Source organism: Cyprinodon tularosa, unplaced genomic scaffold (assembly GCF_016077235.1).
Source record: "Cyprinodon tularosa strain WSP-4 unplaced genomic scaffold, ASM1607723v1 ctg70, whole genome shotgun sequence".
Taxonomy (NCBI): domain Eukaryota; kingdom Metazoa; phylum Chordata; class Actinopteri; order Cyprinodontiformes; family Cyprinodontidae; genus Cyprinodon; species Cyprinodon tularosa.
In genome coordinates, this window is record NW_024039452.1 from 2,830,590 (window position 1) to 2,858,508 (window position 27,919).

Genomic DNA, 27,919 nt, shown 5'->3' on the forward strand with positions numbered 1-27,919 from the left:
TCCGAAAGGTGGAAAGTCCTGGAGTGTCCCTTCCCCCACTTGTTGCTGCGCATTTTAAGGTCATTCAAAGGAAAACAAATCTCCAATTTGAACTTAATTTTGATTGAAGCGGTATTGATGCCATGGTATTATTTTGTTTAAACCAGGATTAGAGAAGGATATTGGGACAACCCCATACAGGCTTATGCCGTTTTTTTTCAAAAGCTAAATACAGTTCTATGGGGGGTTTTTAATTCGGTGACAGTATTTCTATGTTTGTCCACAGCGAGACCTTCTGCTACCTCTGTCTCTTCGTTCCAGTCCATCCTCTTCCTGTTGGGATATAAAAACGGTTTGTAAAGAGAGAAAAACTTTAGGTCGGGTGTCCTGACACGAAGCCGGGTTGGCTCCCGCTGTTAAAAATGGAAATGAGGCGCTCTTCATCGGCAGACATCAGGACGTCCAAGTCGTCCAGCACCGTGGGCTGCTGGTTGTTGTTGGACGCCAAGACGATCATGTCCTCGCTCCGGAGCAGGTTAGCGATGCTGTTGGGGTAATTCATGTAGGTGCTTCCTGGGTTGCTGACGGAGTCGGAGGGGTTCTGGGATGCAGCGCTGCTCTGGGCGGAGCCGGAGAGGCCCCCGTGGTGGGAGGAGGATAGCATGGACGTAGCGGGCGCCGGGTTCAGAAGGTCCTCAAAATCATCCATGTTTAGGCTGTCCAGGGTGCCGGGGACCTGGGCGTCGGAGAAGCTGGGGAACTCCGGGATGTCGTCGTCTGCCAGTGGGGCCTCCACTCTAAACTGCTGCTCCTGCAGGGGGAAGGAGCCCCCGGTTTGTGAGGGGGCCCCCTGAGGAGCCGCGGACTCCTGGGCCATGGTAGAGGAGATGTTGGGGAAGAACTCGTGCAGGTCTGACAGGTTAACCGTAGAGTAGTCCTGGTTGGCTGTGGAGGAGGTGGTGGTGGTGGTAGAGGAGGAGGAGCCCGACGCTGAGCTCATGGTGAAGGTGGGGGCCGGGTTTGGTTTGGGCTGAGGGCCCAGCTTCAAACTGTCCATCATCTTCCATGTTTGGCTTGTCGCTGAAGGGACGGATGAAGACGCCTCCGCCTTGGGTAAAAACAGGTGGCCCGGTTGGCCGTACGAGAAGGGTGTCTGGGTTTTCATCCCACTGCTGCTGGCGGGCACCTCAGCTACTAGAAAAACAAAAAGCTATTAGATTTACACCAAAGAACGACTGATTGGTTCAATGTTTGGTATTGTTTTGAAAAAATAAGAAAAACATTCAGAATGAAAATGCTAATTAGCTTCTAGCGGGACAAGCTGCGGACCAAACGGCTAATTTTCTAAAGGACTTAAGAATAAAACCCACCTGCTTGTGTGTTCATTAAGGGCAGCTTAGCGGGGACTGTTCTCCGCGCCTGGTTGATCTGCCGCCTCTCTTGTGAAACAGGCACTAAAATTTAAAGAGACATGCTGTCAGTGGAGAGTTACGGAAGAGGATTAGGGCCACTGGAAAAAAAAAAAAAAAGTTAACTGATTTTTTTTATTTTATTTCAGTATAGTATGTGGAAAAAGTCAGAATTCTGACTTTATTCTCAGAATTCTGACTTTATTCTCAGAATTCTGACTTTATTCTCAGAATTCTGACTTTTTTCTCAGAATTCTGACTTTTTTCTCAGAATTCTGACTTTTTTCTCAGAATTCTGAATTCTTTTATTGTCAGAATTCAGTCAGAATTCTAACTTTAATTTCAGAATTCTGAGGAAAAAAGTCAGAATTCTGAGGAAAAAAGTCAGAATTCTGACTTTAATCTCAGAATTCTGACTTTTTTCCCATGTTAAACTGAAATAAAATTTAAAAATCAGTTTACTTTTTTTTTTCAGTGGCCCTAATCCTCTTCCATGGAGAGTGGATGTAAACACCGTCAGAAATAAAAACGGGAGGCGTTCCCGGTGACGTACCGGTAGATAACATGGATCCCAGCTTCAGGCTCTGGAACATGTCGCCCGTCCGCTTCCTCTTCTCACTCAGCCTGTATTCATCTGGTTGGAATAAGACGCAGTTAAGACTTTTTATACGTTTCACATCATCTTTGTTTGGAATAAATGAGGCGGTCTATTACCTGGGTCGGCAGGTAGGTAATGGAAGTCCATGGGCTCGCTGACCTCCCGGTCCGAGGGCCGTCTGAGCTGCATCTTCACCTTGATGGGCTCGCTGAGGTTAGTGTCGCGATAGGGAGGAGTGCGGAACACGATGGCCACCTGCCGGTGGACGTCGGCCTGAGAGAAGGTGCCCTTCCCCTCCCACGAGTCCTGGAAGAAGCGAACCTCGATGTCCTCTGCAGAAGAGCAACCAGGAATAAAAAAACTGCATAAAAGAATCCACTACATTACATCGCCACAGAAAAGTAATCACACTACTTTAAATGTAGAGTTTATCACAAACAAAGAATATTTTAGCTTTATTTTTAAATTGGTGTTTTTTATAACCAACAAAAATTGGATAAATGGGATTTTTTTTGTTCATAAAATGTTGAGTTAGCATACATTTATGGGGTGAACTTTGTTCCATTATTGTTGCAAGCAAGGAAGATTCTATAAATGAAAACTTGAAGAAAAAAAAGAAATTAAACTGAAAAAATTAAACAAAAAGGTACGTTTTTCTGGGGGAAGTCCCATAGACCGACTATAAAACTGTGGTTGCAACAGATGGCATCTACCCTCCCTCTGGAAAAGATTACATATGTATTAAAGGGTAAACAGAATCAGTTTGAATCCATATGGAATCCCTTTATTAAGTATGTCCAACATCTGAACTTCTTGGAAGACGGCGCAAATGACTGAAGATTCTGCTCACTGCGGTTCCCAAAGAAAATTCTGTTAAAGGACATGCACTGCTGAAGTAATTATTTCAGTATACGGATGAGGTGTAGACTATGCGATGGGTTACATTGGAACTAAGAATGTGGGAGACATTTTGTTGTTTTTGTTCTGTGTTGTGTATTTCATTGTAACTTGAACCAAACTACTATTATAACTGACATTCTTTGTTAAATGTTCAAGCGGTTTGTCTTAACTGTTAAAATTTCAATAAAGATATTTTGGGAAAAAAAAGGTACGTTTTTGAGAGCAACTTTAGATTTTTTTCCATTCTTTTCAAAGCTCAATTTTTTATTTTTTTTTATTTCCCTTTTTCAGATAGTTCTATGAATTACATTATTCCATAATAGCCCGGAGCATATTCCTCATGATGCTCCAGGCTCTGTGAATCTACCACATTGTAACATGTAGACCTCTGTAGTTGAAAAAAAATGGAACATTTCTGCAAAATTTAAACCAATGTAGGGGATTCATGATGACGACAGCAACTAAAAATCCTGCAGAGTCGGCGTCGCTGCTTTGCTTTGTTTTTCACCCATGGCAACAGGAAAAAACAAAACTCTGCAGATGCAGCATGATTTCACCTGAAACTAGTGGTTTGTTTGTTGTTTTCTTTCCTCTAACGGCAGCTCGATGCCGCATGAAGTTATTTTGGACGATAGAAAGTCGATCTGGAACATTTCTTTTGACTGGTAACAGGTCAGCCAGTCAAAACCTTCAATGCATTACAGAGAAAGTTTGTTTCAGGTCCTCCGCTTAACACTTGATGTTCCGCCATGTGACTTTATTGTTTCAGTCACAGTGAGTAAGAACCGTTATCTGACTCTTTATCTAAATCATATCAAGCTCGGAACTTGTAGGCCACATCCGGGTCATCCTGGGTAGGATGTCAGAAGCGTCAGAAGAGTGCTCTAACGGGAGATTTTTTACCACCAAGCGAGATTTATGGAGTAAAATTTGTCCCATTATTGTTGCAAGTAAAAAGAACATGTTTTATTAATGGAAAATGGAAAATAAATAAAATGCAATAGGGTTTTAAAAGTAACTGATATTTTGCTTTATTTTATTTTATCTTTTTTTACCCTAAAATTTCAAATCTTTATATTAATTTATTTTATTTAGATTGAGTTTTACAAAGGGAATTCGCTTGTCTTCTGAGGGCGGAAAGACGTATTTCTATGGAAGTAAATCTGTGTCGCTGGGATTTGAATTAAAAATGCCACTGAAATTTAAATGTATGTTTGTACTTACTGTTTCAGTGTTAAAATATTTTCAGAACACATTTTTGACCTAAAAAAAAATTAATTGTCATTATTTCTACACAGTTGAAATTTTATTTGTTATTTTCTCTTCAAGTAAAAAATTCACATTACTATTTCAAAGTTAATATATTTTCAGTACCAGTTTTTTCAGAGTTAAAAAAACCCCGTTACGTTTACTTAGTCACGTGACGTGATGCATGTGGCGCTCATACGGAAGGAAAACCAGCATGACGAAGCCGGTCATACAAGCTAACGCTAACTCAACTACAGAAAAATGAAAGTAATAAACTCACCGTTGAGTTAGCGTTAGCTTGCTTGGAAGGAAAACCAGCATGACGGAGCCGGTCATGCAAGCTAACGTTAACTCAACGGTGAGTTTATTACTTTCCTTTTTTTGTAGTTGATTTAGCGTTAGCTTGCATGACCGGCTCCGTCATGCTGGTTTTCCTTCCAAGCAAGCTAACGCTAACTCAACGGTGAGTTTATTACTTTCATTTTTCTGCAGTTGAGTTAGCGTTAGCTTGCTTGGAAGGAAAACCAGCATGACGGAGCCGGTCATGCAAGCTAACGTTAACTCAACGGTGAGTTTATTACTTTCATTTTTTTGTAGTTGATTTAGCGTTAGCTTGCATGACCGGCTCCGTCATGCTGGTTTTCCTTCCAAGCAAGCTAACTCAACGGTGAGTTTATTACTTTCATTTCTTTGTAGTTGAGTTAGCGTTAGCTTGCATGACCGGCTCCGTCATGCTGGTTTTCCTTCCGTATGAGCGCCACAAGCGCCACGTCACGTGACTAAGTAAACATAACAGGGTTTTTTTAACTCTGAAAAAACTGGTACTGAAAATATATTAACTTTGAAATAGTAATGTGAATTTTTTACTTGAAGAGAAAATAACAAATATAACTAATGTCTGTGACCTGAAGTAACTCTTCCCTTTTTACACTGAATTTAGACGCTGAATTTAGGACGGTGAAATAGAGCCAGTTGAATCTCAGGAGGCTGAAAATATTGACTTTGAATTTTGAAAGGTTGAATTTTTTTATATGCAGATTTTTTTAACACTGAAAAATTAAACTGAAAATGTAATCACTTTGAAATAGTAATGTGAATTTTTAGCTTGAAGAGAAAATGACAAATGAAATTTCAACTGTGTAGAAATAATAACAATGAATTTTTTTAAGTTAAAAAATGTGTTCTGAATATATTTTAACACTGAAACAGTACAAACATACAACATTTAAATTTCAGTGGCGTTTTTAATTCAAATCCCAGCGACACAGATTTACTTCCATATATTTCTTTTCTATCTGCCGGACGTTAGCAGCAACATTTCCATCTGGCTTAAAGCAAATGATCTTTAAAACACAATTTGAAAAGACTTTCATTTTTTATAACTTGGACTGCTGGAGACGGGCCCAAAATGAGGAGCATGGATGGATGAACAACTCATTTATCTTATTTAAGGGGGAGTAAAATCCAATTATTTTATTTCAGGAGCAAACGTATGCATTTCTTTGGCAGATCATGTTATTTTACCTACATTTCTCTGATTTAGTGAACCAAAAAAAGAAAACTAGGCAACATCAGTCAAGCTTTTAAGCACTGATGTCAACCTGAAGAAGCAAAAGGAGCTCAGAAGTAAATTTCCGCATTCCTTCAGGAGAGATAAGTTAAATGTTTGCTAATGCTAACCAAAGGTCAGCCGGTAAGCTAACATGACAGAGGCGTGTTGCTGTAGGTTGTTGGGTTCTTTGCCGTCTGTGAAATGACTCCGATGTGTTTTTAATTTGCAGTCAACACCAAAGAAACCGCTGCTTATTTATAGAGCTGTTCCGATTACGATAATATCTCTGATACTGCTGGAAACGCTAGTATCCGTACCTGCGCACCAATCTGATACCATTTGTTTTAAAACAGGAATCATTAGAGTTTTTCCTCCCCACTGTCGCTACAAGCATGCTTAGTGTGAGGGATTGCATTTGAGTCAATGAGTCGATGCAATCAACTGGTTTTCCTTAGATAGTAAACTTTGAATCAATCTGCATGTGCCTTGGGATGACGTGTTGTGAATTGGCGCTATATAAATAAAACTGAATTAAATTAAATGTAAAAATTTAACTTTTCTTTGGTCTAATTTGGCAGCATTAAGCTGGAAAATGTCAGGTGAAATAGCTACGACCATTAGTACAAGAAATCGGTTCCATCTTTCAGTATTTGTGTCTAATTCTCATGTAAAACTGGTCTCCTTTAGCCTACTTCATGTTGGCAGAAAGGTGCTAGTCAAGTATATTATGAACAGACGTTAATATGGGAAAACATTAACAGAAGAAATCTGCGAAGACGGTGAATAGTTTTTCGGACCACAATATGCGTTTCATAATTATTCTGCCTGTAAGGAAGATAACAACATCACCCTCACAATAGGAGATGCATCACAAGCCACACCGACTTAGTCACTTCTGACTTCTATTCATAGACTATTCAATATGAAAGTGCAAGCGAAAAAACTGTGCACCAGTGTAGTGATCTGGACAGCAAAGGCACCTTTTTGCACTTTGTCACAGAGAAGGAAGATCTCGTCCCCCCCTTTGCAGCTCCCAGAGTTTCGGTTCACCCTGCAGATCTTTAACTCGGCCGTGTTCGGGGCTCCTGGAAGACACAAAGAAAAATACATTTTAGCAAAAAGAATATGAACATTTTAAGTGACCGCTTAAGAGTAGAAAATGATCAGAGTTCCATGTATGGAAATATAGGGTTAAAAAAAAGGGATGTGGCTCATCTCAAGATCAATTCTTGTAAGTACCTTGGGGTTGATGAGAAAAGTTAGCATAAGAAGAGGAACAAAGAGTATCTGAGGCTGCAGACGGCTACACGTTTATCAACTGGCCAGTCCCTTCAGCTCTTCTGTTGCATTTTGACGATCTTGTACCGTATTTTCAGTCTATAGAGATCACCATCGGTACATTTATCCTGCAAGCGGCTCATCTGTATTCAACGAAACCAAACCGTCCTGCTCGGCGAGGCCTCTGTGGCCCGTTCTGTCCTGTCAGCACATGATGCATTTAATAGAGCAAGAAAAAGCAGCATGTAGCAAGTTTAACCTGAATCTGATAAAGGAAGAACATTGCAAAGGTTTGCCATAAATTCCCTCGACAGACCGAGGTTAACGGTTTATCTCTGACAGATGCTCCCAATAGATAAAGCCATGACAAAACAAATTGAGTTTTCTGTGCTAAAATAGTAAATAAATCCAACAAAGTCTTAACTGGTCTTACACGTGAAGGTTTGTCTTTAGTAAATGAGTAACAGTTCTGTCAGTCATTTTTCTCTTAAAAAAGCTGCATTGAGGTCTAAGGCTTCCATACATGAGTCAAGTGCTCAACCTATACACCAACATTGCGCTCATGTATCCATTTCTAACACTTTTTTAGCCTTCCTGCATGGAGTGCTCATTAATTACCGTAAATTCCGGACTATAGAGCGCACCTGATTACAAGCCGCACCCTCTAATTTTAGAAAGGAAATCGATTTTGTGCTTCTATAAGCAGCACTGGATTTTAAGCCGCAGGTTTCCCACGTTGTATGAGATATTTACAAATAAAGATATTACACATGAGCATTTTTTTAACGTTTGATTTAATCCGTATGATAAAACAAACAAATACGGTACATATTATGAATGCTTTTTTTTTTTTCTTCAAACTACCTGTAATTTAAATATATGTATGTGTCGGTAACACACAAATAACGCTGCATATACCGGTACTTTTGATTGAACAACGCACAGAACATTGCAGCCGACCAGGAAAAGTCATTAATCACTTTCTTCTTCTTCCTCTTCTTCCTTGTCGCTCTCACTTGAGCACTCGCGGTCCTCTTCATGCCGCAGCAGCCCAGCCTTCCGAAACCCGCCGGTGATGCTGGATGTTTTCACACGGCTCCAGGCATTGAGAACCCACTGGCCTCTGTGAATATTCTTTAATTTTATTGGTCTGTTTTTCGCGCCATGAAAAAAAAAACATGCACTAGCCGCACTGTGTTATAGACCGCAGTGTTCAAACAGCGGGAAAAAAGTAGCGGCTTATAGTCCGGAATTTACGGTACTTAGATTAAAGGGGAGCCAAATATTGCCCCTTTTTCCACTAGCCCTCTGAATTCGTTCCGTGTCGATTTCGGACCAAGTTTGGATCAGTTAACCAAGCTGAGTTTGGTTAATACGACCATTTAAGCCGGGCATACACGGTGCAATTTTTTTTTTTTATTGTTGCACCCAGCTACTAGGGGTGTAAATCACATCCATCATGGCGATTCGATTCAGTATCGATTTCCTGACCCAACGATTCGATTATTTTCGATACTCAAGAATACACCACGATTCGATTCGATTAATCGATTAATTGGTTTGTTTTTGTTTTTACACCTTACAGGCTAAACAAAGTTTCAAGTTTGAAATAAATCAATGAAAGCTGTAATATTGTTATGCATTTTCTTTAGAAACAACAGCAAATAACAGAAGTAGAAAAGTTGCATCAAAAAATACTGCAAAAATACTGCACAATATCAGTGTAATGAGTTCAATGCAATACCTCGGCTCCAGAGAAACTGTCCAACATATTTTTTTAGAATGTAATAAATATACTCAGGAAAGAGAGATGTTGCTTAGAGAGTTAGACAGGAATAAAAATAAACTAGATATAAGGGAATTGTTTCAAAGGTCATCTGGGGATGTAGTTTTTGGTAGTATTTTTAATTTTCTAAGAAGAACGGGTATTTTAGGGAGAATATAATAGTTTGTCTGGTCCATACTCCATTCTGGAAGGTGGCGATAATGCACCTATAAGTTGTTTGCCAACCGCCATAAAAAAAAAAAAAGAAGAAGTGACGACGTCACCGCCCCCTTGAGAGACGCTCCGCTGCTCCTCTCCCAGATTGTAGCTGACCGCAAACAGTGCAGCAGACAGGAGGCCGGCTTGTTTTGTTTTTATGACCGAAATTGCGGAAAACAACTCGTGAAGTTTGACCCGCTAGAAGAGCGAGGTGCGCGAGAACGCTGTGACCCTTTTTCCAGCTGGATCTCCGCTCTTTTTGGCCCTCATGTCCCTCCGTCGTCGGACTAACCTCGTCCCCACTTCCTCATCGCCTCGGCCGTATCTAGACCCACAGTGTGTAGCTCAGACCACGCTTCAATACTGAGCATAATTTAAAACTGTCTGTGTCAAGCTTGCTGCAACACACTGCTGTAAGAGTATAACCAGGGAGCGAGGTAGGAGGGCAAAATAGGTTTAGCGCCACCGCAGCACGGGAGGGAGAATTACGCCCAGGAGCAAATGGATAAAAATAGACCGGAGGAAAAAAAAACATGAATCGATTATCTTGCGGACGTGTCGATGCATCGGATCGTCGGCTTTTGGATCGATGCATCGATACAAAACGATTATTATTTACACCCCTACCAGCTACAGCTGACAATGTACGATGAAAGCAAAGGGTTTCGGCGTACAGTGTGACTTCACAGCTCACACTGCATGATCAGCACGATGCTCTGAAGCTACCAGCTCACTCTGTACATCTGGAAACCACATCGGACTCGGCTTTGCAGTGAGATGACGCTACTTGGACTCGTCTATCTGGAAGCCAAACGAGTAGAAGAGGAAAATGGAAGCTCACTGGAGTGAAACGCACTGCTTTGGCAATTTGTGCAATTTTGTGCTGAAAGCCCTAAAAAGAAAAGGCGGCGACATATTTGGACAAAGCGACTGAGCAAACGTAGCTACGACTGTCTGTCAATTTTACAGAAAGAACTCCATTTCACTCGCACCGCCGCCATGTTTCTGTGTTTTCATCTCAGAGGAAGAAGAAGAATCCTTGTTTGCACACTGAGCTATTTGTCGACGATGGTCGACTGAATATCAAACATCTTTGATTTTCTTCCGACCTCACGATTCCTGATAGGGAGGTGGTCGTAAGAGGCTGATCGGCCATCGTTACCTGCTGACGAGGGGCGGAAAGTTGGCTTAAAGTCGGCCCGATTGAAAAATTCTTGCACGACTGGAAAGTCGGCCTGAATAGGGGGAAAAAAAAACGCATGGTGTAAGCCCGGCTTTACGCATCATTTCCCGCCTCCTATCGGCGGTCCATAACACTACAGCTCTCAAGGTGTGCATTTCCCCCAGACGTACGTTCTTCTCCCACACAAAAAACAGAATTTCATTTCAAATGTAAAAATTCCGCGTTTACACTAGATTCCGCGTTAATTTGCCAATTCTGCGATTCCATCTGCGATTCAGTGATCGCGGAAATTATGGGGCCCTACCTTTATACTAAAACGCTGCCAATACGCCATTATACAGTAGCTGGAAGTTAGAAACGCGTTCAGCGCTCGCCCGGAACACGTCAGATACGTTGATATGCCATGGAGTCAAGTTCTTGATGTTACACACGTTATTCACAAGCTTATTGGATAAGCTAGACGGCGCAACTTATGAGTACGACTTACACTTAACGTATGTCACCGATCAGATAACTTACCTGAAACTTATGCCCCACGTATGGCATACGCTGGCATACGTACTTGCGTATGCTTATAAAAAACGAGCCATAACTTATCCAACGTACGCCAGCGTTTTTGCCATATTTTCCGTACGTCAGGCATACGCTGGACTAAATCGTCAAGGTGTGACAGAGCTAAAGGTAATAAACAACTTTTAACCTGCAAATCAACCACAGACCATCTTCCACACTCCTACAGTTTAGTTGATCTTGGATTCTAGACGTAAGCATCGTCAATGTAAGCCAAGTAGCATTAGCTAATGGTTTAAACTATTTTTTAGTGATGCACGATATTGGGATTTTGTCCGATATCCGATATGCCGATATTTTAAAACTCATGTAGCCGATAACCGATACCGATGTTAAAGCTGGACAAAAATAAGTAGTCATTGAAAATAGCAGTTTTGTCATCCATTTCTGACACTTTGAAAAATAATATACTCAAATATATTTTCATATGCTGATATCAAATAGATTTTTAAAAATGCGGTATCGATCTATTTTACTTTCAAAATCTCGTGAAATTACATCATTCTGTTACAAACTCTTGTGATATTTTGTAAATTCTTGTGAGGTTTTGTCAGTAAAATAGATCGATACCGCATCAATATATCAACATATAAAAATATGGCCAAATTTCTTGAATTTTCGGGGGATTTCGTAGCATAACGATGACATATAGCAATATTTCATTAGTAAAAGAGATTTATATGGTGTTTTTAAATGGCAATATATCAGCATATGAAGATATTGGGATATTTTAATGTATCAATATTTTTTCCCTCGTCTTTAGAAGTTTTTAAGTCTGTAAAAAAGAAGTTTTTGAGGAAGAAGAACAAGTAGTATTTTGTTTTTGTTTTTTAGACTTTAGAAACTCAGAAGCTGATCAAATATCAGGTTAAATATCGGTGGGGTGGCCGATGTCCGATATTCAGTTTTAAGGCCGATACCGATAGGGGGCCGATTATACCGTGCATCCCTACTATTTTTTAACCATATAAGTTAGCCAGCCGATGGCAATAGAATAAACATTTTATAAAATAAATAGTTGTAGGTTGTAAAGCAAATTAACAAAGAAAAAGTTTTACTTCTGCAGGATATGTTCACTATAAGCTATTTAATATTTTTATGGGCGTAGCACAGTTAAAACTGGACCTAATCCCAAACATTTGAACAATTCTGGACAGAAGCAACATTTACATGTAAATTCAAGAGTAACAGCTCCTTCATCCTACCCATAAATCTTTTTTTATGCTTTGATCTGCCAAAAGCGGCACACTTTTTCCAACTCACTATTGTCAAAGATGGGCTGCGAGACCACAGGCTCCAGAGAAAATCGCTCCCCGGTGGGCAGGGAGAAGGAGGCCTGGAAGCAAAGCCGCACAGAATTCAGATCAAACTCTTCCTCCCACACCTTGGGCTCAGGAACTGCAATCAAAACAGAGAAAGGAAAGGGTGTGGAGGGTAATGGCTCAGTACAGCAGTCAGACTAGACTTCCTGTTAAGTAAAGTTACAAACCTAATGAGATTTACTTTCAACAGAAATAAATAGAAAAAGTACTAATCTTTCTAACATTTCTAAAAAGATCACTTACTTTTGAATGGATTGTTGTTGGTCTGCAGTCTACAAGTGATGGCCTCATTTACATCCTTCTTCTTCACACACTGGATGCCCAGGTTCTGAAAACTGAACAAGCAAACATGACAGGTTTGGTTCCCGGAAGGCGACACTATTAAAACTGATTAGGATTAATTTTCATGCAAAACTGGTCTCACCTGCACATAATAAAAGCTTTAAATGTATGTAAATGTACATGTCAGATAAACTCAAATGAACTCTTTAGCAGATCAAGTCTTAGATGAACACCACACTTGTGTTTTTTTTTTCTTTTTTTTGCACAGTCTAACTGGAAATTATATTAAAGGAGTTGGACTGGAATGGGATCTAAGGGCAATGAGACCTTTCAACCTTCACAGACTTGGAGTTTATCAGGATGAGGTCAAAACCCACCAGAGGAAACCATTACAGGGAGGCTTTGAATGCTGATTACCAAGAAGAGCATTAATTCTTCTTCACGTTTATAAAAAAGTTAAGTTAACCAGCAACTAAAAAGATCTTTTCATAAAATATATCCCTGTAAACTTCCCTATCTTTCCGGAGCTCCCCGTGTCATTTCCTAGAAGCAAACGTCTTGGTAGAATTAAACTGGTTTTTCAATCTTTACTAACAATACATGAAGAATATGTTTATTTAGAAGTTTTTTGTTTTAGAAATAACAATACAGAAGGAAAACATTTTAAATATTAACTGTATTTTGTTCCCTACTAATGGAAAATTACGTCTTTTAAGATAGGGAAGAATTTTAAATTTTTAAAAAGTCAGAATTCTGAATTTTTTTCCCTCATTATACTGAAATAAAATTCAAAAATCAGTGAACTTTAAATTTTTTTCAGTGGCCCTAATCCTCTTCCATACTACAATCTCTTCCTTCACGGTCAGAATTTTGAGATTAAAGTCCGGATTGCGGGACTAAAGTCAGATTTGTAAGAATAAAGTCAGAATTCTGAAAATAAAATCAGAATTCTGAGATTAAAGTCAGAAATCTGAGAATAAAGTCTTCTATAAATAACAATACCGAAGGAAAACATTTTAAATATTTAACCGTATTTTGTTCCATACTAATGGAAAATAATTTCTTAAGATTTTATAGAGAAGAATTTTTAATTTTTAAAAAGTCAGAATTCTGACTTAAATCTCAGAATTCTAATTTTTTCCCCCTTATTATACTGAAATAAAATTCAAAAATAAGTTAACTTTCAATTTTTTTCAGTGGCCCTAATCCTCTTCCGTACTACGATCTCTTCCTTCATGGTCAGAATTTTGAGATTAAAGTCCGGATTGCGGGACTAAAGTCAGATTTGTAAGATTAAAGTCAGAATTCTGAGGAAAGAAAGTCAGAATTCTGAGAAAAAAGTCAGAATTCTGACTTTTTCCTATATCATATTGAAATAAAACATTAAATTTTTTTAATTACATTTTTGCAGTGGCCCTAATCCTCTTCCGTATGTTTCATTTCCAGGTAGACCTAATTAAAATTCCCCTTAAAGCTAAAGGCTTGACTTCTTTTAATCCAGCATACTTTCAACTTAATCTAAATCAAAAACAAATGACTAATGTACCCTGCAGGTTTACTAACACCACGTCACAATGTTGACAGCCAGGACATTTCTTCAGTCTGGTTTTAGACCAGACAAACAAAGCTCCCTCTCACTAGTAGGACCAGTTCAGTTATGCAACAGAAGGCATCAAACAGTCAACTGTTAATCATGACTCAGCTTTAGTTTTTTGATTGTTTTGAACACGTGAAAGAGGGCCGCCTCCTGCTTTGGCCAGAATATTTCCTGAAAAACGTCCCTTTAAAAGAGATAAATAAATCTGAGCATTGGGAGGAAGTTCAACAGGTCAGAACGGGTCCAGTTAATGATTTACTTATCACCATCCAGCAGTTTCAGCGAGGCGGTAGATGAAACCTCTACAGATAAAGAAGGATTTGGATAAATCGCCTCTTTTTCCTGCAGGATCTGCAACTAATTTCAGTCGCACTGATTTATAAGCGACTGTATTTCTTGTTCTTTATCTGCAGGTATATTCTGTGAGTCAAAAGAAGCCGGTTTTTCTTGTCTTTTGCTTTGGTTTTCGCTTTGAAAGCGGCACATAAAAAAGCTTGGTGATTTAATCTCCGACCCACAAACACTCACCTGTGAATGCGTCTCTCCTGCAGGTCGGCCTCATAGTAGCCATGTTTGCAGTCTTTCCCGACCAGCTCGTGGGGGTGGGGCTTGTACGGCGGGTTCTTTGTCACAAGCGAGATGCGGACCCGGAGGGGGCCGCTGTAGTTGTGAACCTGTCAGACAAACGGGGAGAATTAATGGATTTAAATTAGTGTGTGGGACCAATTTTTTTCTTTCTTTTTTTTTTTTTTTCCTGATACATCAGAAAGCTGTTTTAGATGTTATATATATATATTTATTATTATTTTTTTTTTTTGTTACAATTTCGACATAATTACTGCTCTTAGCGGGTTGCTCTGTCAGCTAAAGGCATGTTTTAAAGTCTCTATACTCCATTTAACGATTATTCGATTACTAAATTAGTTGACAAATATTTTAATAATTGTTTAATTCGATCGTTTCTGCCCTAGTTTATTCATATTTTGCCAGACTGCTCTGAGCGTGTTCGATGACGACGTCAGAGAAGCAGTTTAAGTGATAAAATGTAAAAATCTTTAAATTGTCTCAGAAAAGACTATTTTTTTAAAGATTCGTAACAGCATTCTTTACTGACTTAAAGGAAAATTCCAGTTTTTAACACTTTTAGCCCCTTTTCTGTAGTGTCCAGGATGAAATCGAATGATCGACACCAAAATTTTGACGATTGGTCCTGTTTCTGCTATTTGGCTCATGCAGAACCCCCCCCTGGCTGCTTCAGAATGGCTTCCATAGTGCATGTCCGATAATGTCCTTAAAACAACCTTAAACATTCTTTTTTTAAAATATGCTACTCACCGGGTCGTCAGCGCTGTTCAATGACGTTCCAAAAAAAGTTTCGTGAAGAAAAACCGTTCCTGTCTTGTTTTATTTAGCATTTTGTAAATCCCAGAACTATTTTTTCCGATACATCACAACCGCTTATAAACTTCCGCTTCCCGTTCGAATCTGAAGCGTTGCACACTCCAGACCACTAGTTGGCGACAATGTCTCTATATACTCCTCCTCAGTATATTCCGGTTCAAAACGGTATCCTCTACCGTCAAACTCAAAGTCCAATATGTCCTCCTCAAGAATCCACCTTTCGTATTCCATTTTCAGAGTTTTTTAAAGTGTTTAACAGAGACGTTAGCACCTCGACGTCGGAGTACACAGAGTGAAGCAGAAACACTTGGGCCTTGCGAAAAGACTACAACTAAGCGTAAACAGGCCCCATTTCCGTTTCCGGTGGCAGGGGAATATTGACTATTCCAACAGAACTCAATGGGATTTACAAAATGCTAAATAAAACACTACAGGAACGTTTTTTCTTTACGAAACTTGTTTTTGAACGTCATTGAACAGCGCTGACGACCCGGTGAGTAGCATATTTTAAAAAAAGAACGTTTAAGGTTGTTTTAAGGACATTATCTGACATGCTCTATGGAAGCCATTCTGAAGCAGCCAGGGGGGGATTCTGCATGAGCCAAATAGCCGAGATAGGACCAATCGTCAAAATTTTGGTGTCGATCATTCGATTTCATCCTGGACACTACAGAAAAGGGGCTAAAAGTGTTAAAAACCGGAATTTTCCTCTAAGGATAGAAATAAGTACTTTTAGGACCATAATTGCATTATATATATGGCGATGTATAACTGGTTGCACATGCACAAATGAGCTGATGGTACGGATTGTGCTTCAGGGATGGATCAGGTAGTGACAGGCTTGTGCAGAAGGCTTGTGTTAGACAAACAGAAGGAGGCGGAGCTACAATGACATGGGTGGGGGGAAAAAAAGAAAAAAGCAGGGTTTACATTTACACACTTAAACTGACGGTATCTGATTTTATCCTTTTGGAACGGGGTTTCTAAATGTTGTCATTTATTTTTTACCCACAATGCTATTTGGATACACAGCTTAAACAAAAACCTACCTCTACAGTTACCCCTAATCTCGTCTTTGTAAATTGGTGCATTTATTCTGTTAAAGCACCCATTCTCAATTTAAGCAAATGCTTTTAAATCCCAAAAATAAAAAAATAAAAGCCATCAAAGTCAGAACCGAGCCCTCCTTTAGCTTCAGCTGAGAGCGAAGCAGCAAACTGTAAGAACCGCAGGTCAGAGAATCTCCTCTGATTGGCTATTAAGCATCGGCTCTGAGAGGGAAAAACCACGCCACCAATATCCAGATAAAACCAAATAAACTTTGTTAAACAGCGAGTAGAGACAGGCGCTTCCTCCAGCGCCGCTACAACAGACCTGCTCCCATTTCTGAGGCTGTCATCAGGAAGCAAAAACTAAATTAGAATAAAGCGCTGAATCAAAAATCCGATACCAAATGCTGAACAATTAAATGGAGAAATAAAGCAAATAAAAAATATTATCGGAGTTAAGAAGCTCCAGTTTTCCCGACAAGTTTCCCAGTACGGAGCATCTACAGAACCAACTTCCTCCAATAGGATCCTAGATCATTCATTTGCAGCAGGTGAGTTAATATTAATGCTACGTTCACACCGGACGCAGCAAGAGCAGCAAAATCGCGTCTGCTGCTTCATTTTTGCTGCTTGTACCAGTTTAGTTCTGACGCGCGGCTGAAGCAGCTTCGCTGCTCTGGCGCGTTGGGCGGAGCTACTCTATCCTTTCTCTGCCTTGCAGCTATATTTGCTGTGATCAGTGGGAATAAAGTAGTTTTAATATGTTTTTAAGTGAGAAAATCCACCTGAAAACTTCATCATTGCAGTCAGTTCATTCAGATTATCATCCTGCCTTCTAATATTATTTCTGTCGGAGCCGCTCACATACCAGCGGTGCGCCGACAGTAGGAATCCCTTCAACATTAGCCTCTGGCTGGGTCGCCTCCTCGCGGTTCACCGCGGCGGCTGGAAGGTGTTTTTCCATCTAAATAATCTAAACTGCAGGCAGCAGGATAATAAAAGCGAACATATTCTGCCGGCAGATTTCTGCATTTTAGGTTAATTTATGCGTTTCAGAGGAGTGATCACAGCGCTCTGTGTCATCAGCAATGTGTCTCTCTCCCTGATTGGTTGACGCGGCGCGTCGAGCAGCAAAAGTAAAATTTTTCCATCTCGAGCAGCAGCGCGTTTGCGGCGCGTCAGATGCTTAAACGCTCCCGACGCGCTGCTTCAGCTGCTCAGACGCGATGCGGGACATTTTGCTGCGCCTTGACGCGCGTCAACCATTGACTTTGCATGTAAACTCGCTGCTTCTGCCAGTGTGAACGTAGCATAATGCTGCCTTTCTAAAGAGGAGAATAAACATCTCAACCTTCTGTGATAAAATTAAAAAAATGCTCACGTCATCCACCAATAATAGTAAAAAAACAAAAAAGATTAGCCTGAACACACCACCCCAGGGTAAAGCACGGTGGTGGCGGTGGGGCTGGGCAGTTAATCCACAAAATACTCTTCATAACATTTTCTTCGTCCTTTTTTTTTTGGATAATCTGGATTTTCAGAGTAACATCAGTTCAACACTTTGGCTACGTTCACACTGCAGCCTGAAGTGACCCAATTCCGATTTTTTTGTCCATATGTGACCTGTATCTGATCTTTTTATGACAGTCTGAACGACACATATTGGATTTTTTCAAATGCGACCCAGGCCACTTGGATATGTGGTCCTGAATCCGATACGTATCTGATCTTTTCAAATGCGACCTCTGTCTGTACGGCCAGGTCGCATTCATCCGACCTACACGTCATTGATACTTGACAAATGTTACTAAACGTTACTAATCTGCGTCCTACTAAGCGGAGGTGGGGAAAACTAACAACCATGGCGGAAGATAACACAGAGAGCAGTCAATAGAGAGCTCAGTGAGAGCTCTGTACGGACGTTGCTATTACTGCCCCACAAAACGCCATTGCAAGAAATCTGGCTCTCTTTCTTTTTGATCTTCTTAAAAAGATTTCGTTCGTAATGTGCCTGCTCCTGTTGGAGAAGAACTTAAAGAACGCAATATACGCTGCGGTATTACGAGTCATGTTTACTTCCGCAAACACTGAGGACGCTTGCTACATGTGACGTCATCGCGTCCTCGAGTGCGCATGCGGGACACTTCGGTTGAACGCTTTCAGTTCACACAGTAGATCACATACAAGTCGCATATACTTGGAAGTGTGAACGGACATGCAAAAAAATCCGATTTCACAAAAAAATCGGAATTGAGCATTAAGGCCTGCAGTGTGAACGTAGCCTAAGTTCTTAGATATACAGGTGCTGGTCATAAAATTAGAATATCATGAAAAAGTAGATTGATTTCAGTAATTCCATTTAAAAAGTGAAACTTGTATATTATATTCATACATTACATACAAACTCATATATTTCAGAAGTTTATTTTGTTTAATTTTGATGATTACAAATGACAACAAATGAAAATCTCAAATTCATCATATCAGAAAATTAGAATATTGTGAAAAGGTTCAAAATTGATGGCCCCTGGTGCCACACTCTAATCAGCTAATTAACTCAAACCACCTGCAAAAGCCTTTAAATGGTCTTTCAGTCTAGTTCTATAGGCTACACAATCATGGGGAAGACTGCTGACTTGACAGTTGTCCAAAAGACGACCATCGACACCTTGCACAAGGAGGGCAAGACACAAAAGGTCATCGCTAAAGAGGCTGGCTGTTCACAGAGCTCAGTGTCCAAGCACATTAATAGAGAGGCGAAGGGAAGGAAAAGATGTGGTCGAAAAAAGTGTACAAGCAAGAGAGATAACCGCACCCTGGAGAGGATTGTGAAACAAAACCCATTCAAAAATGTGGGGGAGATTCACAAAGAGTGGACTGCAGCTGGAGTGAGTGCTTCAAGAACCACCACACACAGACGTATGAAAGACATGGGTTTCTGCTGTCGCATTCCTTGTGTCAAGCCACTCTTGAACCACAGACAGCGTCAGAAGCGTCTTGCCTGGGCTAAAGAGAAACAGGACTGGACTGCTGGTGAGTGGTCCAAAGTCATGTTCTCTGATGAAAGTAAATTTTGCATTTCCTTTGGAAATCAAGGTCCCAGAGTCTGGAGGAAAAGAAGAGAGGCACTTCATCCACGTTGCTTGAAGTCCAGTGTAAAGTTTCCACAGTCAGTGATGGTTTGGGGTGCCATGTCATCTGCTGGTGTTGGTCCATTGTGTTTTCTGAGGTCCAGGGTCAACGCAGCCACATACCAGGAAGTTTTAGAGCACTTCATGCTTCCTGCAGCTGACCAACTTTTTGGAGATGCAGATTTCATTTTCCAACAGGACTTGGCACCTGCACACAGTGCCAAAGCTACCAGTACCTGGTTGAAGGACCATGGTATCCCTGTTCTTAATTGGCCAGCAAACTCTCCTGACCTTAACCCCATAGAAAATCTATGGGGTATTGTGAAGAAGAAGATGCAATACACCAGACCCAACAATTCAGAAGAGCTAAAAGCCACTATTAGAGCAACCTGGGCTATCATAACACCTGAGCAGTGCCACAGACTGATCGACTCCATGCCACGCCGCATTGCTGCAGTAATACAGGCCAAAGGAGGCCCAACTAAATACTGAGTGCTGTACATGCTCATACTTTTCATGTTCATACTTTTCAGTTGGCCAACATTTCTATAAATCCTTTGTTTTTATTGGTCTTCAGTAATATTCTAATTTTCTGATATGATGAATTTGAGATTTTCATTTGTTGTCATTTGTAATCATCAAAATTAAACAAAATAAACATCTGAAATATATGAGTTTGTATGTAATGTATGAATATAATATACAAGTTTCACTTTTTAAATGGAATTACTGAAATCAATCTACTTTTTCATGATATTCTAATTTTATGACCAGCACCTGTATACTCATCACTTCGCAGCTTTCATTTCGTTGTCCTTTAAATGTAAGTAAAAAAACAAAGAATAAGAGCTAATGTTTTTTATTTCTTTTAAATAATGTGTCATTTAATCCAATTTCTTATTAAATTGGAGAAATTAAAAGTAGAAAAAAATAAATAAAAACAGATGAGGTTGTCTGAGTCATATCACCAAGCCTTAGGTGGCAGCATGATGCTGTGGGCTTTAAGGTTTAATACATGGGGTCAAAGATGAGGGTTGGAGCTTAAAACATCAACATTTTAAGAAACCTGAAAAGAGATATTTGTTGGGGAAGGGAAAGAAATCAAAAGGTATGAATTTTGCGAGGAGACGTAAAACTCCGAAATGAAACACTGATCTGCATGCTGATATGTCTCTGAGCAGCACAGCTCGCCCTCTTTAGTCCAAATATGGGCGGTTTTAAAATAGGGACATTGCACTGTGGTTTACTAGCTTAAGACATCCCCATCAATAATTACTTCCTACTAAATTCCGTTAAGCTAACACAGCTTAACTTTGGAATTTCATGGTTTCCTGACGAGCATCTAATCTGATCTCCTGATTACCCAGCTGGAATCTCACCAATTAATTGGTTTCAATTTGCATAAAAACACTTTATCAAACCGTCAGTGATGCTGAAAATTGAGACATTTCCAGTGTTTGTTTTGCATCACGTCTTCCTTGAAACTTCCTCCATTTTTTAAACCAAACACTTCACTGGTTGTTCCTCTTATTCCTGACATGTTTGTTTTTTGTCAAACATCATGAAGCTCCCATGTTCTATGACCTCTTTTTTATTATACTGCTTTGGGTTTCAAATTTAGCACTTTACTATGTATAGTTATAATATCTATAGTGGAGGATGTTCTTTTTCCGAGTGTATCATCAAAATAAGTGGTCCTCCTAATCGTCAATCATTCTGGTGATGTGTTTAAGTCCTACATGATCGTCCCCATTGTCACTTAGGCTACGTTCACACTGCAGGCCTTAATGCTCAATTCCGATTTTTTTGTGAAATCGGATTTTTTTGCGTGTCCGTTCACACTTCCAAGTATATGCGACTTGTATGTGATCTACCGAAGTGTCCCGCATGCGCACTCGAGGACGCGATGACGTCACATGTAGCAAGCGTCCTCAGTGTTTGCGGAAGTAAACATGACTCGTAATACCGCAGCGTATATTGCGTTCTTTAAGTTCTTCTCCAACAGGAGCAGGCACATTACGAACGAAATCTTTTTAAGAAGATCAAAAAGAAAGACCCTCCCCCGGTTCCGGTAAGACCCTTCGAGTTTGGTCTGAATCGAGCTATCTTTCCAAATATGAATTAAGTCAGCAACCTCACTTTCTCTCCATATACTGCTCTCTGTGTTATCTTCCGCCATGGTTGTTAGTTTTTCCCGCCTCCGCTTAGTAGGACGCAGATTAGTAACGTTTAGTAACATTTGTCAAGTATCAATGACGTGTAGGTCGGATGAATGCGACCTGGCCGTACAGACACAGGTCGCATTTGAAAAGATCAGATACGTATCGGATTCAGGACCACATATCCAAGTGGCCTGGGTCGCATTTGAAAAAATCCAATATGTGTCGTTCAGACTGTCATAAAAAGATCAGATACAGGTCACATATGGGCAAAAAAATCGGAATTGGGTCACTTCAGGCTGCAGTGTGAACGTAGCCTTACTGAAGGCGAGTCTGACAGAGGAAAAGTTGCAAGTAAGCTTGTTTGAGCGATACAAGCAGCAACTTTTAAACAGAGCGTGCACAAGGAGAAACGGGCTCTCGCACGCGTTTATTAGGTGTTCTCTCTCGTTAGTGAGTAAAGGGTTGTGCGTATGATTTTTTTTTTTTTTTTTTAAAGGTGGAGAGGGTAGACTTTTCAAAAATTCGCGAAAATCCTCCACTATACCTTTAAAGCCCACCTGAAGTGAATCAAATTTTATCAAATAAGTTAAAATGTTCATTGAAACAATGAAATTCAAATTGTAATATTTCAAATTGCAATCAATCAATATATACATTTTAATTTATGACATTAAATAATAATAATAATAGCCATTTTTCAGGGTTCGTACACCTTTTCCAAAGTCAAAATCAAGCACTTTTCAAGCACTTTCAAGATCCATTTTAAAACTTTTTCCAGCACCTTACGGAACCAGTTTTGCGCGGATGACGGCCGGGGGGGGGAGGGGGTCGAAATGAATTTTTTTCCCCCCACACGTCTCCTCGGATGATCAAAGAAAATTACTCCTCTGCCATGGCGTAGTAATATAACCAACCAGGGTGTCGGAATTCAGTATTATCAGCCGTAGCGTTATCAATGCTGTTTTAAGGTCTAGACCTGGCAATGAATTAAAACTTCGTTTTTTTTTTTTGGGGGGGGGGGGGGTTTAGCGTTGGCGAGGTGGTAGCATGAGTTTACTGCGATAGTGCTGCGGGAAACACTGCAATACTAACATTACATTATCACACCGTACTCTCAGTCACTATGATTTACCCTTCATGTGACTTGAGAGCGCAGACTCGCTCATTGCGAAAAGCTGCACATCTTTTTTGCAGACTTTACAAGGGGAAACTCGTGGGGTTTGTCCCCGTTTAATCCATAATTTGTATTTTTCATCTTCCAGCCAACGTTCATTGAAACGACAACCTCCCGGCATGGTGCAGTAGTGGTTTCATGGGGGCGGAGTCACACATGGAAATAGACTGGCAGATCGCAGTCACATATAAGCGAGCAGGTTTCATTTTCGGGCTCTCCAACATTTTATTTCTCCATTTAATAAACACATGATTCAGTTACATAGGTATTTGTTGCGAAAGAAATAGTTACAATTTCAAGCATTTTCAAGCATTTCATCCAAAATATAAGCACTTTTCAAACTTTGAAAACACAACGTCAAAATTCAAGCATTTTCAAGGATTTCCAGCACCCGTACGAACCCTGTTTTTTTATTGAGTTCATGGTTTTCGTGCAGCAGATTCATCATGAAATATTTCAAACCGATCCTGGCCTATTAGCTCAGTGGGCGGGACTAGAGCTGCGTCCCAGGAAAACCTTACGCTTGGCTAGACATGCGGCTTAAAATGTACGTTTTCATGGTTACTACACACCAAACAGAGGACTAATTCAAAGTGACTGGGATTTCACCAATTCCCCACTGGGTAGATTGACATACTGGTGCGTGTTCTGTGATGTGTTCGATTAATGAAAGAAAGACGGCGAGCGTTTGACCAACCTTGATGGCCGGGTAGGTCTTAGTGGTGTCGTTGCTCTTCTCTCCTGGAATGCTGCCGGCCGAGCGGCCTTCGCATTTATACCGAAACCTCATCCCTCTCTGCTTGGGCTGCTCGATGATCTCTATGTAAGGGTTCGCAGTTTGGACTGATGGGAGAGATGAAGACAGACGTTTGGAATTTCACTCTGGGTAAGCAAACACTCAATAAAAGCTGTTTAAATACATTAGTTTAAGTTTTGTGTTTGATTGTTGTGGTTAACAAACACGTATATATGTGAGATCAGATGTTTTATCTGTGAGAATTATAGTTTAGAAGTTACGAATAAAAGTTGCAACTTTGCAAAAATACAAAACACACATTTCTGAGTATGAATTAATGACCCATAATGAATCAATTACACTCCAAACCAGTTGGTGGCAGTAATGCACCTGAAGGTTATTTGCCACAAACTTTTAAACTAAATGTTTTTTTGTCCTTTTGTCCATCCAGCGTACGTTGAATCTTCGCTGGAAGGTTTTCAACGCATATGCAGTTGAATGTTTAACTTTTTTTGTATTCCTCCTCTTCTTTAAAGAAGGTTCGGGAACCTTTTGGTGCAATAACGCCGAAAACTGGTAAATAGGGTAACAGTTTCACCAGCAGTTATTTTTTAGTTATAATGTGGGAGATGAACGAGAAAATTGGAGTTATAGCAAAGAATTTTGATTTTGTGTTCGAAAATTTGGAATTATAATGAGAAATTTGGAATTGGGATGAGAAACGTGGATTCATACTTTTAAATGAGGGATTATTTTAACTAGACATTTTGGGTTATGACCAGAAATTTGGGAGTATGTTGAGAAATCTGAGATTAAACGTGGATTCATACTCATAAATTGGTGATCAGTAACTGTAAATTATGGATTTGAAAGAGAAATTGGGATTAAAACAACAAATTTGTTTTTTCATACTTGTTATTGTGGGATTCTAATTAGAAATAAACATTTATAATAAAAAAAATTGAATACCTACTCGTAAATGTGGGATAACAAGAAATTTTGGATTTGTACTCATAAACGAGGGATTATAATGAGAAATTTGAAATGTGGATTCATACTCTTAAACATGGGATTATTTTAACTAGACATTTAGGGTAATAATGAGAAAATTTGGAATTAAAATGAGAAATCTGGGATTATCCGTAGATTCATACTCATACATATCTAATCAGTACTCATAATTGACGGATCTGAACGAGAAATTTGGGATTATAACAAGAAATGTGTGTTTTGTACTCATAAATGTGGGATTATAAAGAGTAATTCAGGTTTTTGACAAAAATGTGAATTCCTACTCATAAATGTGGGAACCATGCTTGTAAATGTGGGATAACAAGAAATTTGGATTTGTACTCATAAATAAGGGATAGTAATGAGAAGTACAGATTTATTCTCCTAAACTTTTGATTTTGAGTTGGAAAATTTGGAATTATAAGGAGAAATTTGGGATTGGGATCAAAAACGTGGTTTCATACTTTTAAATGCGGGATTATTTTAACTAGAAATTTTGGGTTATGACGAGAAATTTGGGAGTATGTTGAGCAATCTGGGATTATAATGACAGACGTGAATTCATACTCATAAATTGGTGATCAGTAATTGTAAATTATGGATTTTAAAGAGAAATTGGGATTAAAACAACAAATTTGTTTTTTCATAGAAATAAACGTTTATAATAACAAATTTAATACCTACTCATAAATGTGGAATAACAAGAAATTTTGGATTCGTACTCGTAAATGAGGGATTATAATGAGAAATTTGGAAAGTAGATCTTAAATATGGGATTATTTTAACTAGACATTTAGGGTAATAATGAGAAATTTGGAATTATGATGAGAAATCTGGGAAAACAAGAAACGTGGATTCATACTCGTACATACATTTGGAATCAGTATTCATAAATGACGGATCTGAACGGAAAATTTGGGATTATAACAAGAAATTTGGGTTTTGTACTCAAATGTGAGATTATAAAGAGTAATTAAGGTTTTTGACAAAAATGTGAATTCCTACTCATAAATGTGGGAACCATACTTGTAAATGTGGGATAACAAGAAATTTGGATTTGTACTCATAAATAAGGGATAGTTATGAGAAGTATGGATTTATTCTCCTAAAAATGGGATTATTATGACTAGAAATTTTGGGTTATAATGCGAAATTTTGAAATATAGCGATATACTCCTACAATTGTGATCATTACTGTTAAATGACGAATTTGAATGAGAAATATGGGATTATAACCAGAAATCTGGGTTTCGTACTCACAAATGTGGGATTATATGGAGAAATTAAGGTTTTTGACAAAAAATGTGAATTCTTACTGGTAAATTTTTACTTGTATTTTTGCAAAGTTCACTTACAAGTTCAAACATCTTACTCATATGTTGTTACTGACGTAAATTAACCCCATATCTCCCACTTTTTTACTTCCTTCAGCATAACAACAGAAACCTGGTGCCTTCGTCTACAATCCCCATGAACAAATTAAATAAAAAATCAATAAAAACACATTCTTACCTGGGTTTAGAGGGGTCAAGCCCCATCCATACACACCTGGAGTGAGAGAAACAGAGTTTAACATCTTAGTTGGGTAAATTCCCATCAGGGGTAACTGCTAATCCTCCACACGAAATGACGCACAACACAAAGCCTTGCAAATGACTAGAATAAAACAAACAAGATGTAGGGCATATTTGTGGTTTTAGTACGAGTTTGTCATTTGTGGTGCGGTCAGAGTGGAAATCTACCAGACAGAGGTCAGAAGGCCGCAGAGATACACGGAGCTTCCCAGCTAAATATAATAAGCGCTCATAAAGTGTCTGCCAAGTTCTAGACACGCAGAAGTGATGGAAATTGCAAACATTGAGCGGCGGGCAGCGTGCCGGCCTGGTGTCACATTACTAGATTTGTTACTAGAAGTGTTCCCTGGGAGAGAAAAAAAGAAAATAGCAGGCTCAACATGTTGTTTGAAGGGGAAGAAAAAAGGGAAGGTGTGAGAAGATCAGGTGGCCGAAGCTCCTCCCTGCAGCTAAAACCAGACAGACAGTTTAAGAACCATTAGTGGGACTCTTTCCAAGCTGGAACATGCCTGCTTTCTAAAGCTTTACTCTAAATCAACACAGATAACAACATAATGGAGATAATCTATGCTTTTTATTCAACTCAAAGCCCTTTTTCTCTTAACTGAAGAACAACAAACTCAAGACTTTTGCATGTTTTTTAAATTAATTCAAATTTCATTTGAAATCTTTTAAAATTATTGGCCTTGGTGCACTTTTATTTGAGTGACATAATCCCTGCTGGTTTCAGCTAATACAGTATGAAAGTGAAAGAAGATGTCAGACATAATGCCACACACTCATAAGTCATTGAATGCACCAATATCATAACACAGCTGAAGCTTTGAGGCCACCCACTGAAGCCCTTACACACAAATCACTTTAGTGTCATCACTAAATCACACTCATTCTAGATCATTTCAATTAAATGTTGAAATAAACCGATCTGGAATATGTACGTTTTTTTAAGGAATACATTGTGTAAATAAACTCAGTCAGAAAGTATTTCCTTCCTCTGCCAACGCATTCAATTTATTTTGCCTTTCCTAAAAGAAAAACAGATGGGCGGCTCGAAGCAGCCAGAGAAAAATTGAGATTTTATTGGAAATATTAAAACAAGTTAGATCAAATGCACGCCGAGTGGGAGGGGACGAGTGGAAAATAGCTAGGCGGTTTAATAAAGTTTCATTTTTAACTTTAGTTTCAGCAAAACTATAGAGAAACATTAAATTGTGAGTTTTTTGAATGAAGTTTGGCGGCCAATCCTTTAGGAGCGATCCAGCAGGCCTCCTGGCAGTGCGACAGGTTCGAGGCAAGGTGAATGATCCACACCGAGACTAAATAACTTAAACAATCTCATTTCAAGATTATATTTAAAATTCTTTAAGAGTTTTCTTGTAAAACATGAACTTTTAGTAGGGGCTTGGCTCGCTAACCCCTCCTGTTAGCGCAAACCCAGTGAAAGCGGGGCTTTCCCTCTTCGCAAAACAACCACCCCGTTCAGTTTCACCTCCTGCTGCTGAAAAGCAGAGCGAATAAAACAGCTCAACTCACCGTCCATGGCTGGCTCCTTTTCCGCCTCACTCTCCCTTTATCGCGCCACCTCTCCTCCGTAGTTTCTCTAATATTTCTTAGCAGATAAAATAAGACGCTGCACGCGCGGCAGTGTGAAGTCGAAAAACTTCTTGACAGAGCCGTCCTGTCGCCTCCTTCGCCCCACCTATAAGTGTGAAGCGGCCGGGGACACTGCGAGCAGCACTCACTGGCTTTCCGGTAACAGGAGCCCAGAAATACAGCGCG

At 39.5% G+C, this 27,919-nt stretch overlaps 1 protein-coding gene across 2 annotated transcripts; it reads right to left on the reverse strand.

The window, feature by feature from the left end:
* Window positions 1-199: 199 nt before the first annotated feature.
* rela (v-rel avian reticuloendotheliosis viral oncogene homolog A) lies at window positions 200-27,911 on the reverse strand. 2 transcript variants are annotated; one of them, XM_038268412.1, is made up of 11 exons: window positions 27,674-27,911; window positions 26,079-26,114; window positions 23,517-23,662; window positions 14,431-14,576; window positions 12,267-12,358; window positions 11,965-12,099; window positions 6,667-6,771; window positions 2,103-2,318; window positions 1,942-2,022; window positions 1,350-1,433; window positions 200-1,170 (listed from the first exon to the last, which is right to left on the reverse strand). In XM_038268412.1, the coding sequence occupies exons 1-11, from the start codon at window positions 27,678-27,680 to the stop codon at window positions 353-355; spliced, it is 1,866 nt and encodes a 621-aa protein (XP_038124340.1). In that variant the 5' UTR covers window positions 27,681-27,911; the 3' UTR covers window positions 200-352. The 2 variants fall into 2 exon arrangements, with proteins under 2 accessions (XP_038124340.1, XP_038124339.1); XM_038268411.1 differs by having other exon boundaries at window positions 200-1,173; window positions 27,674-27,908.
* Between the last annotated feature and the right edge of the window lie 8 nt (window positions 27,912-27,919).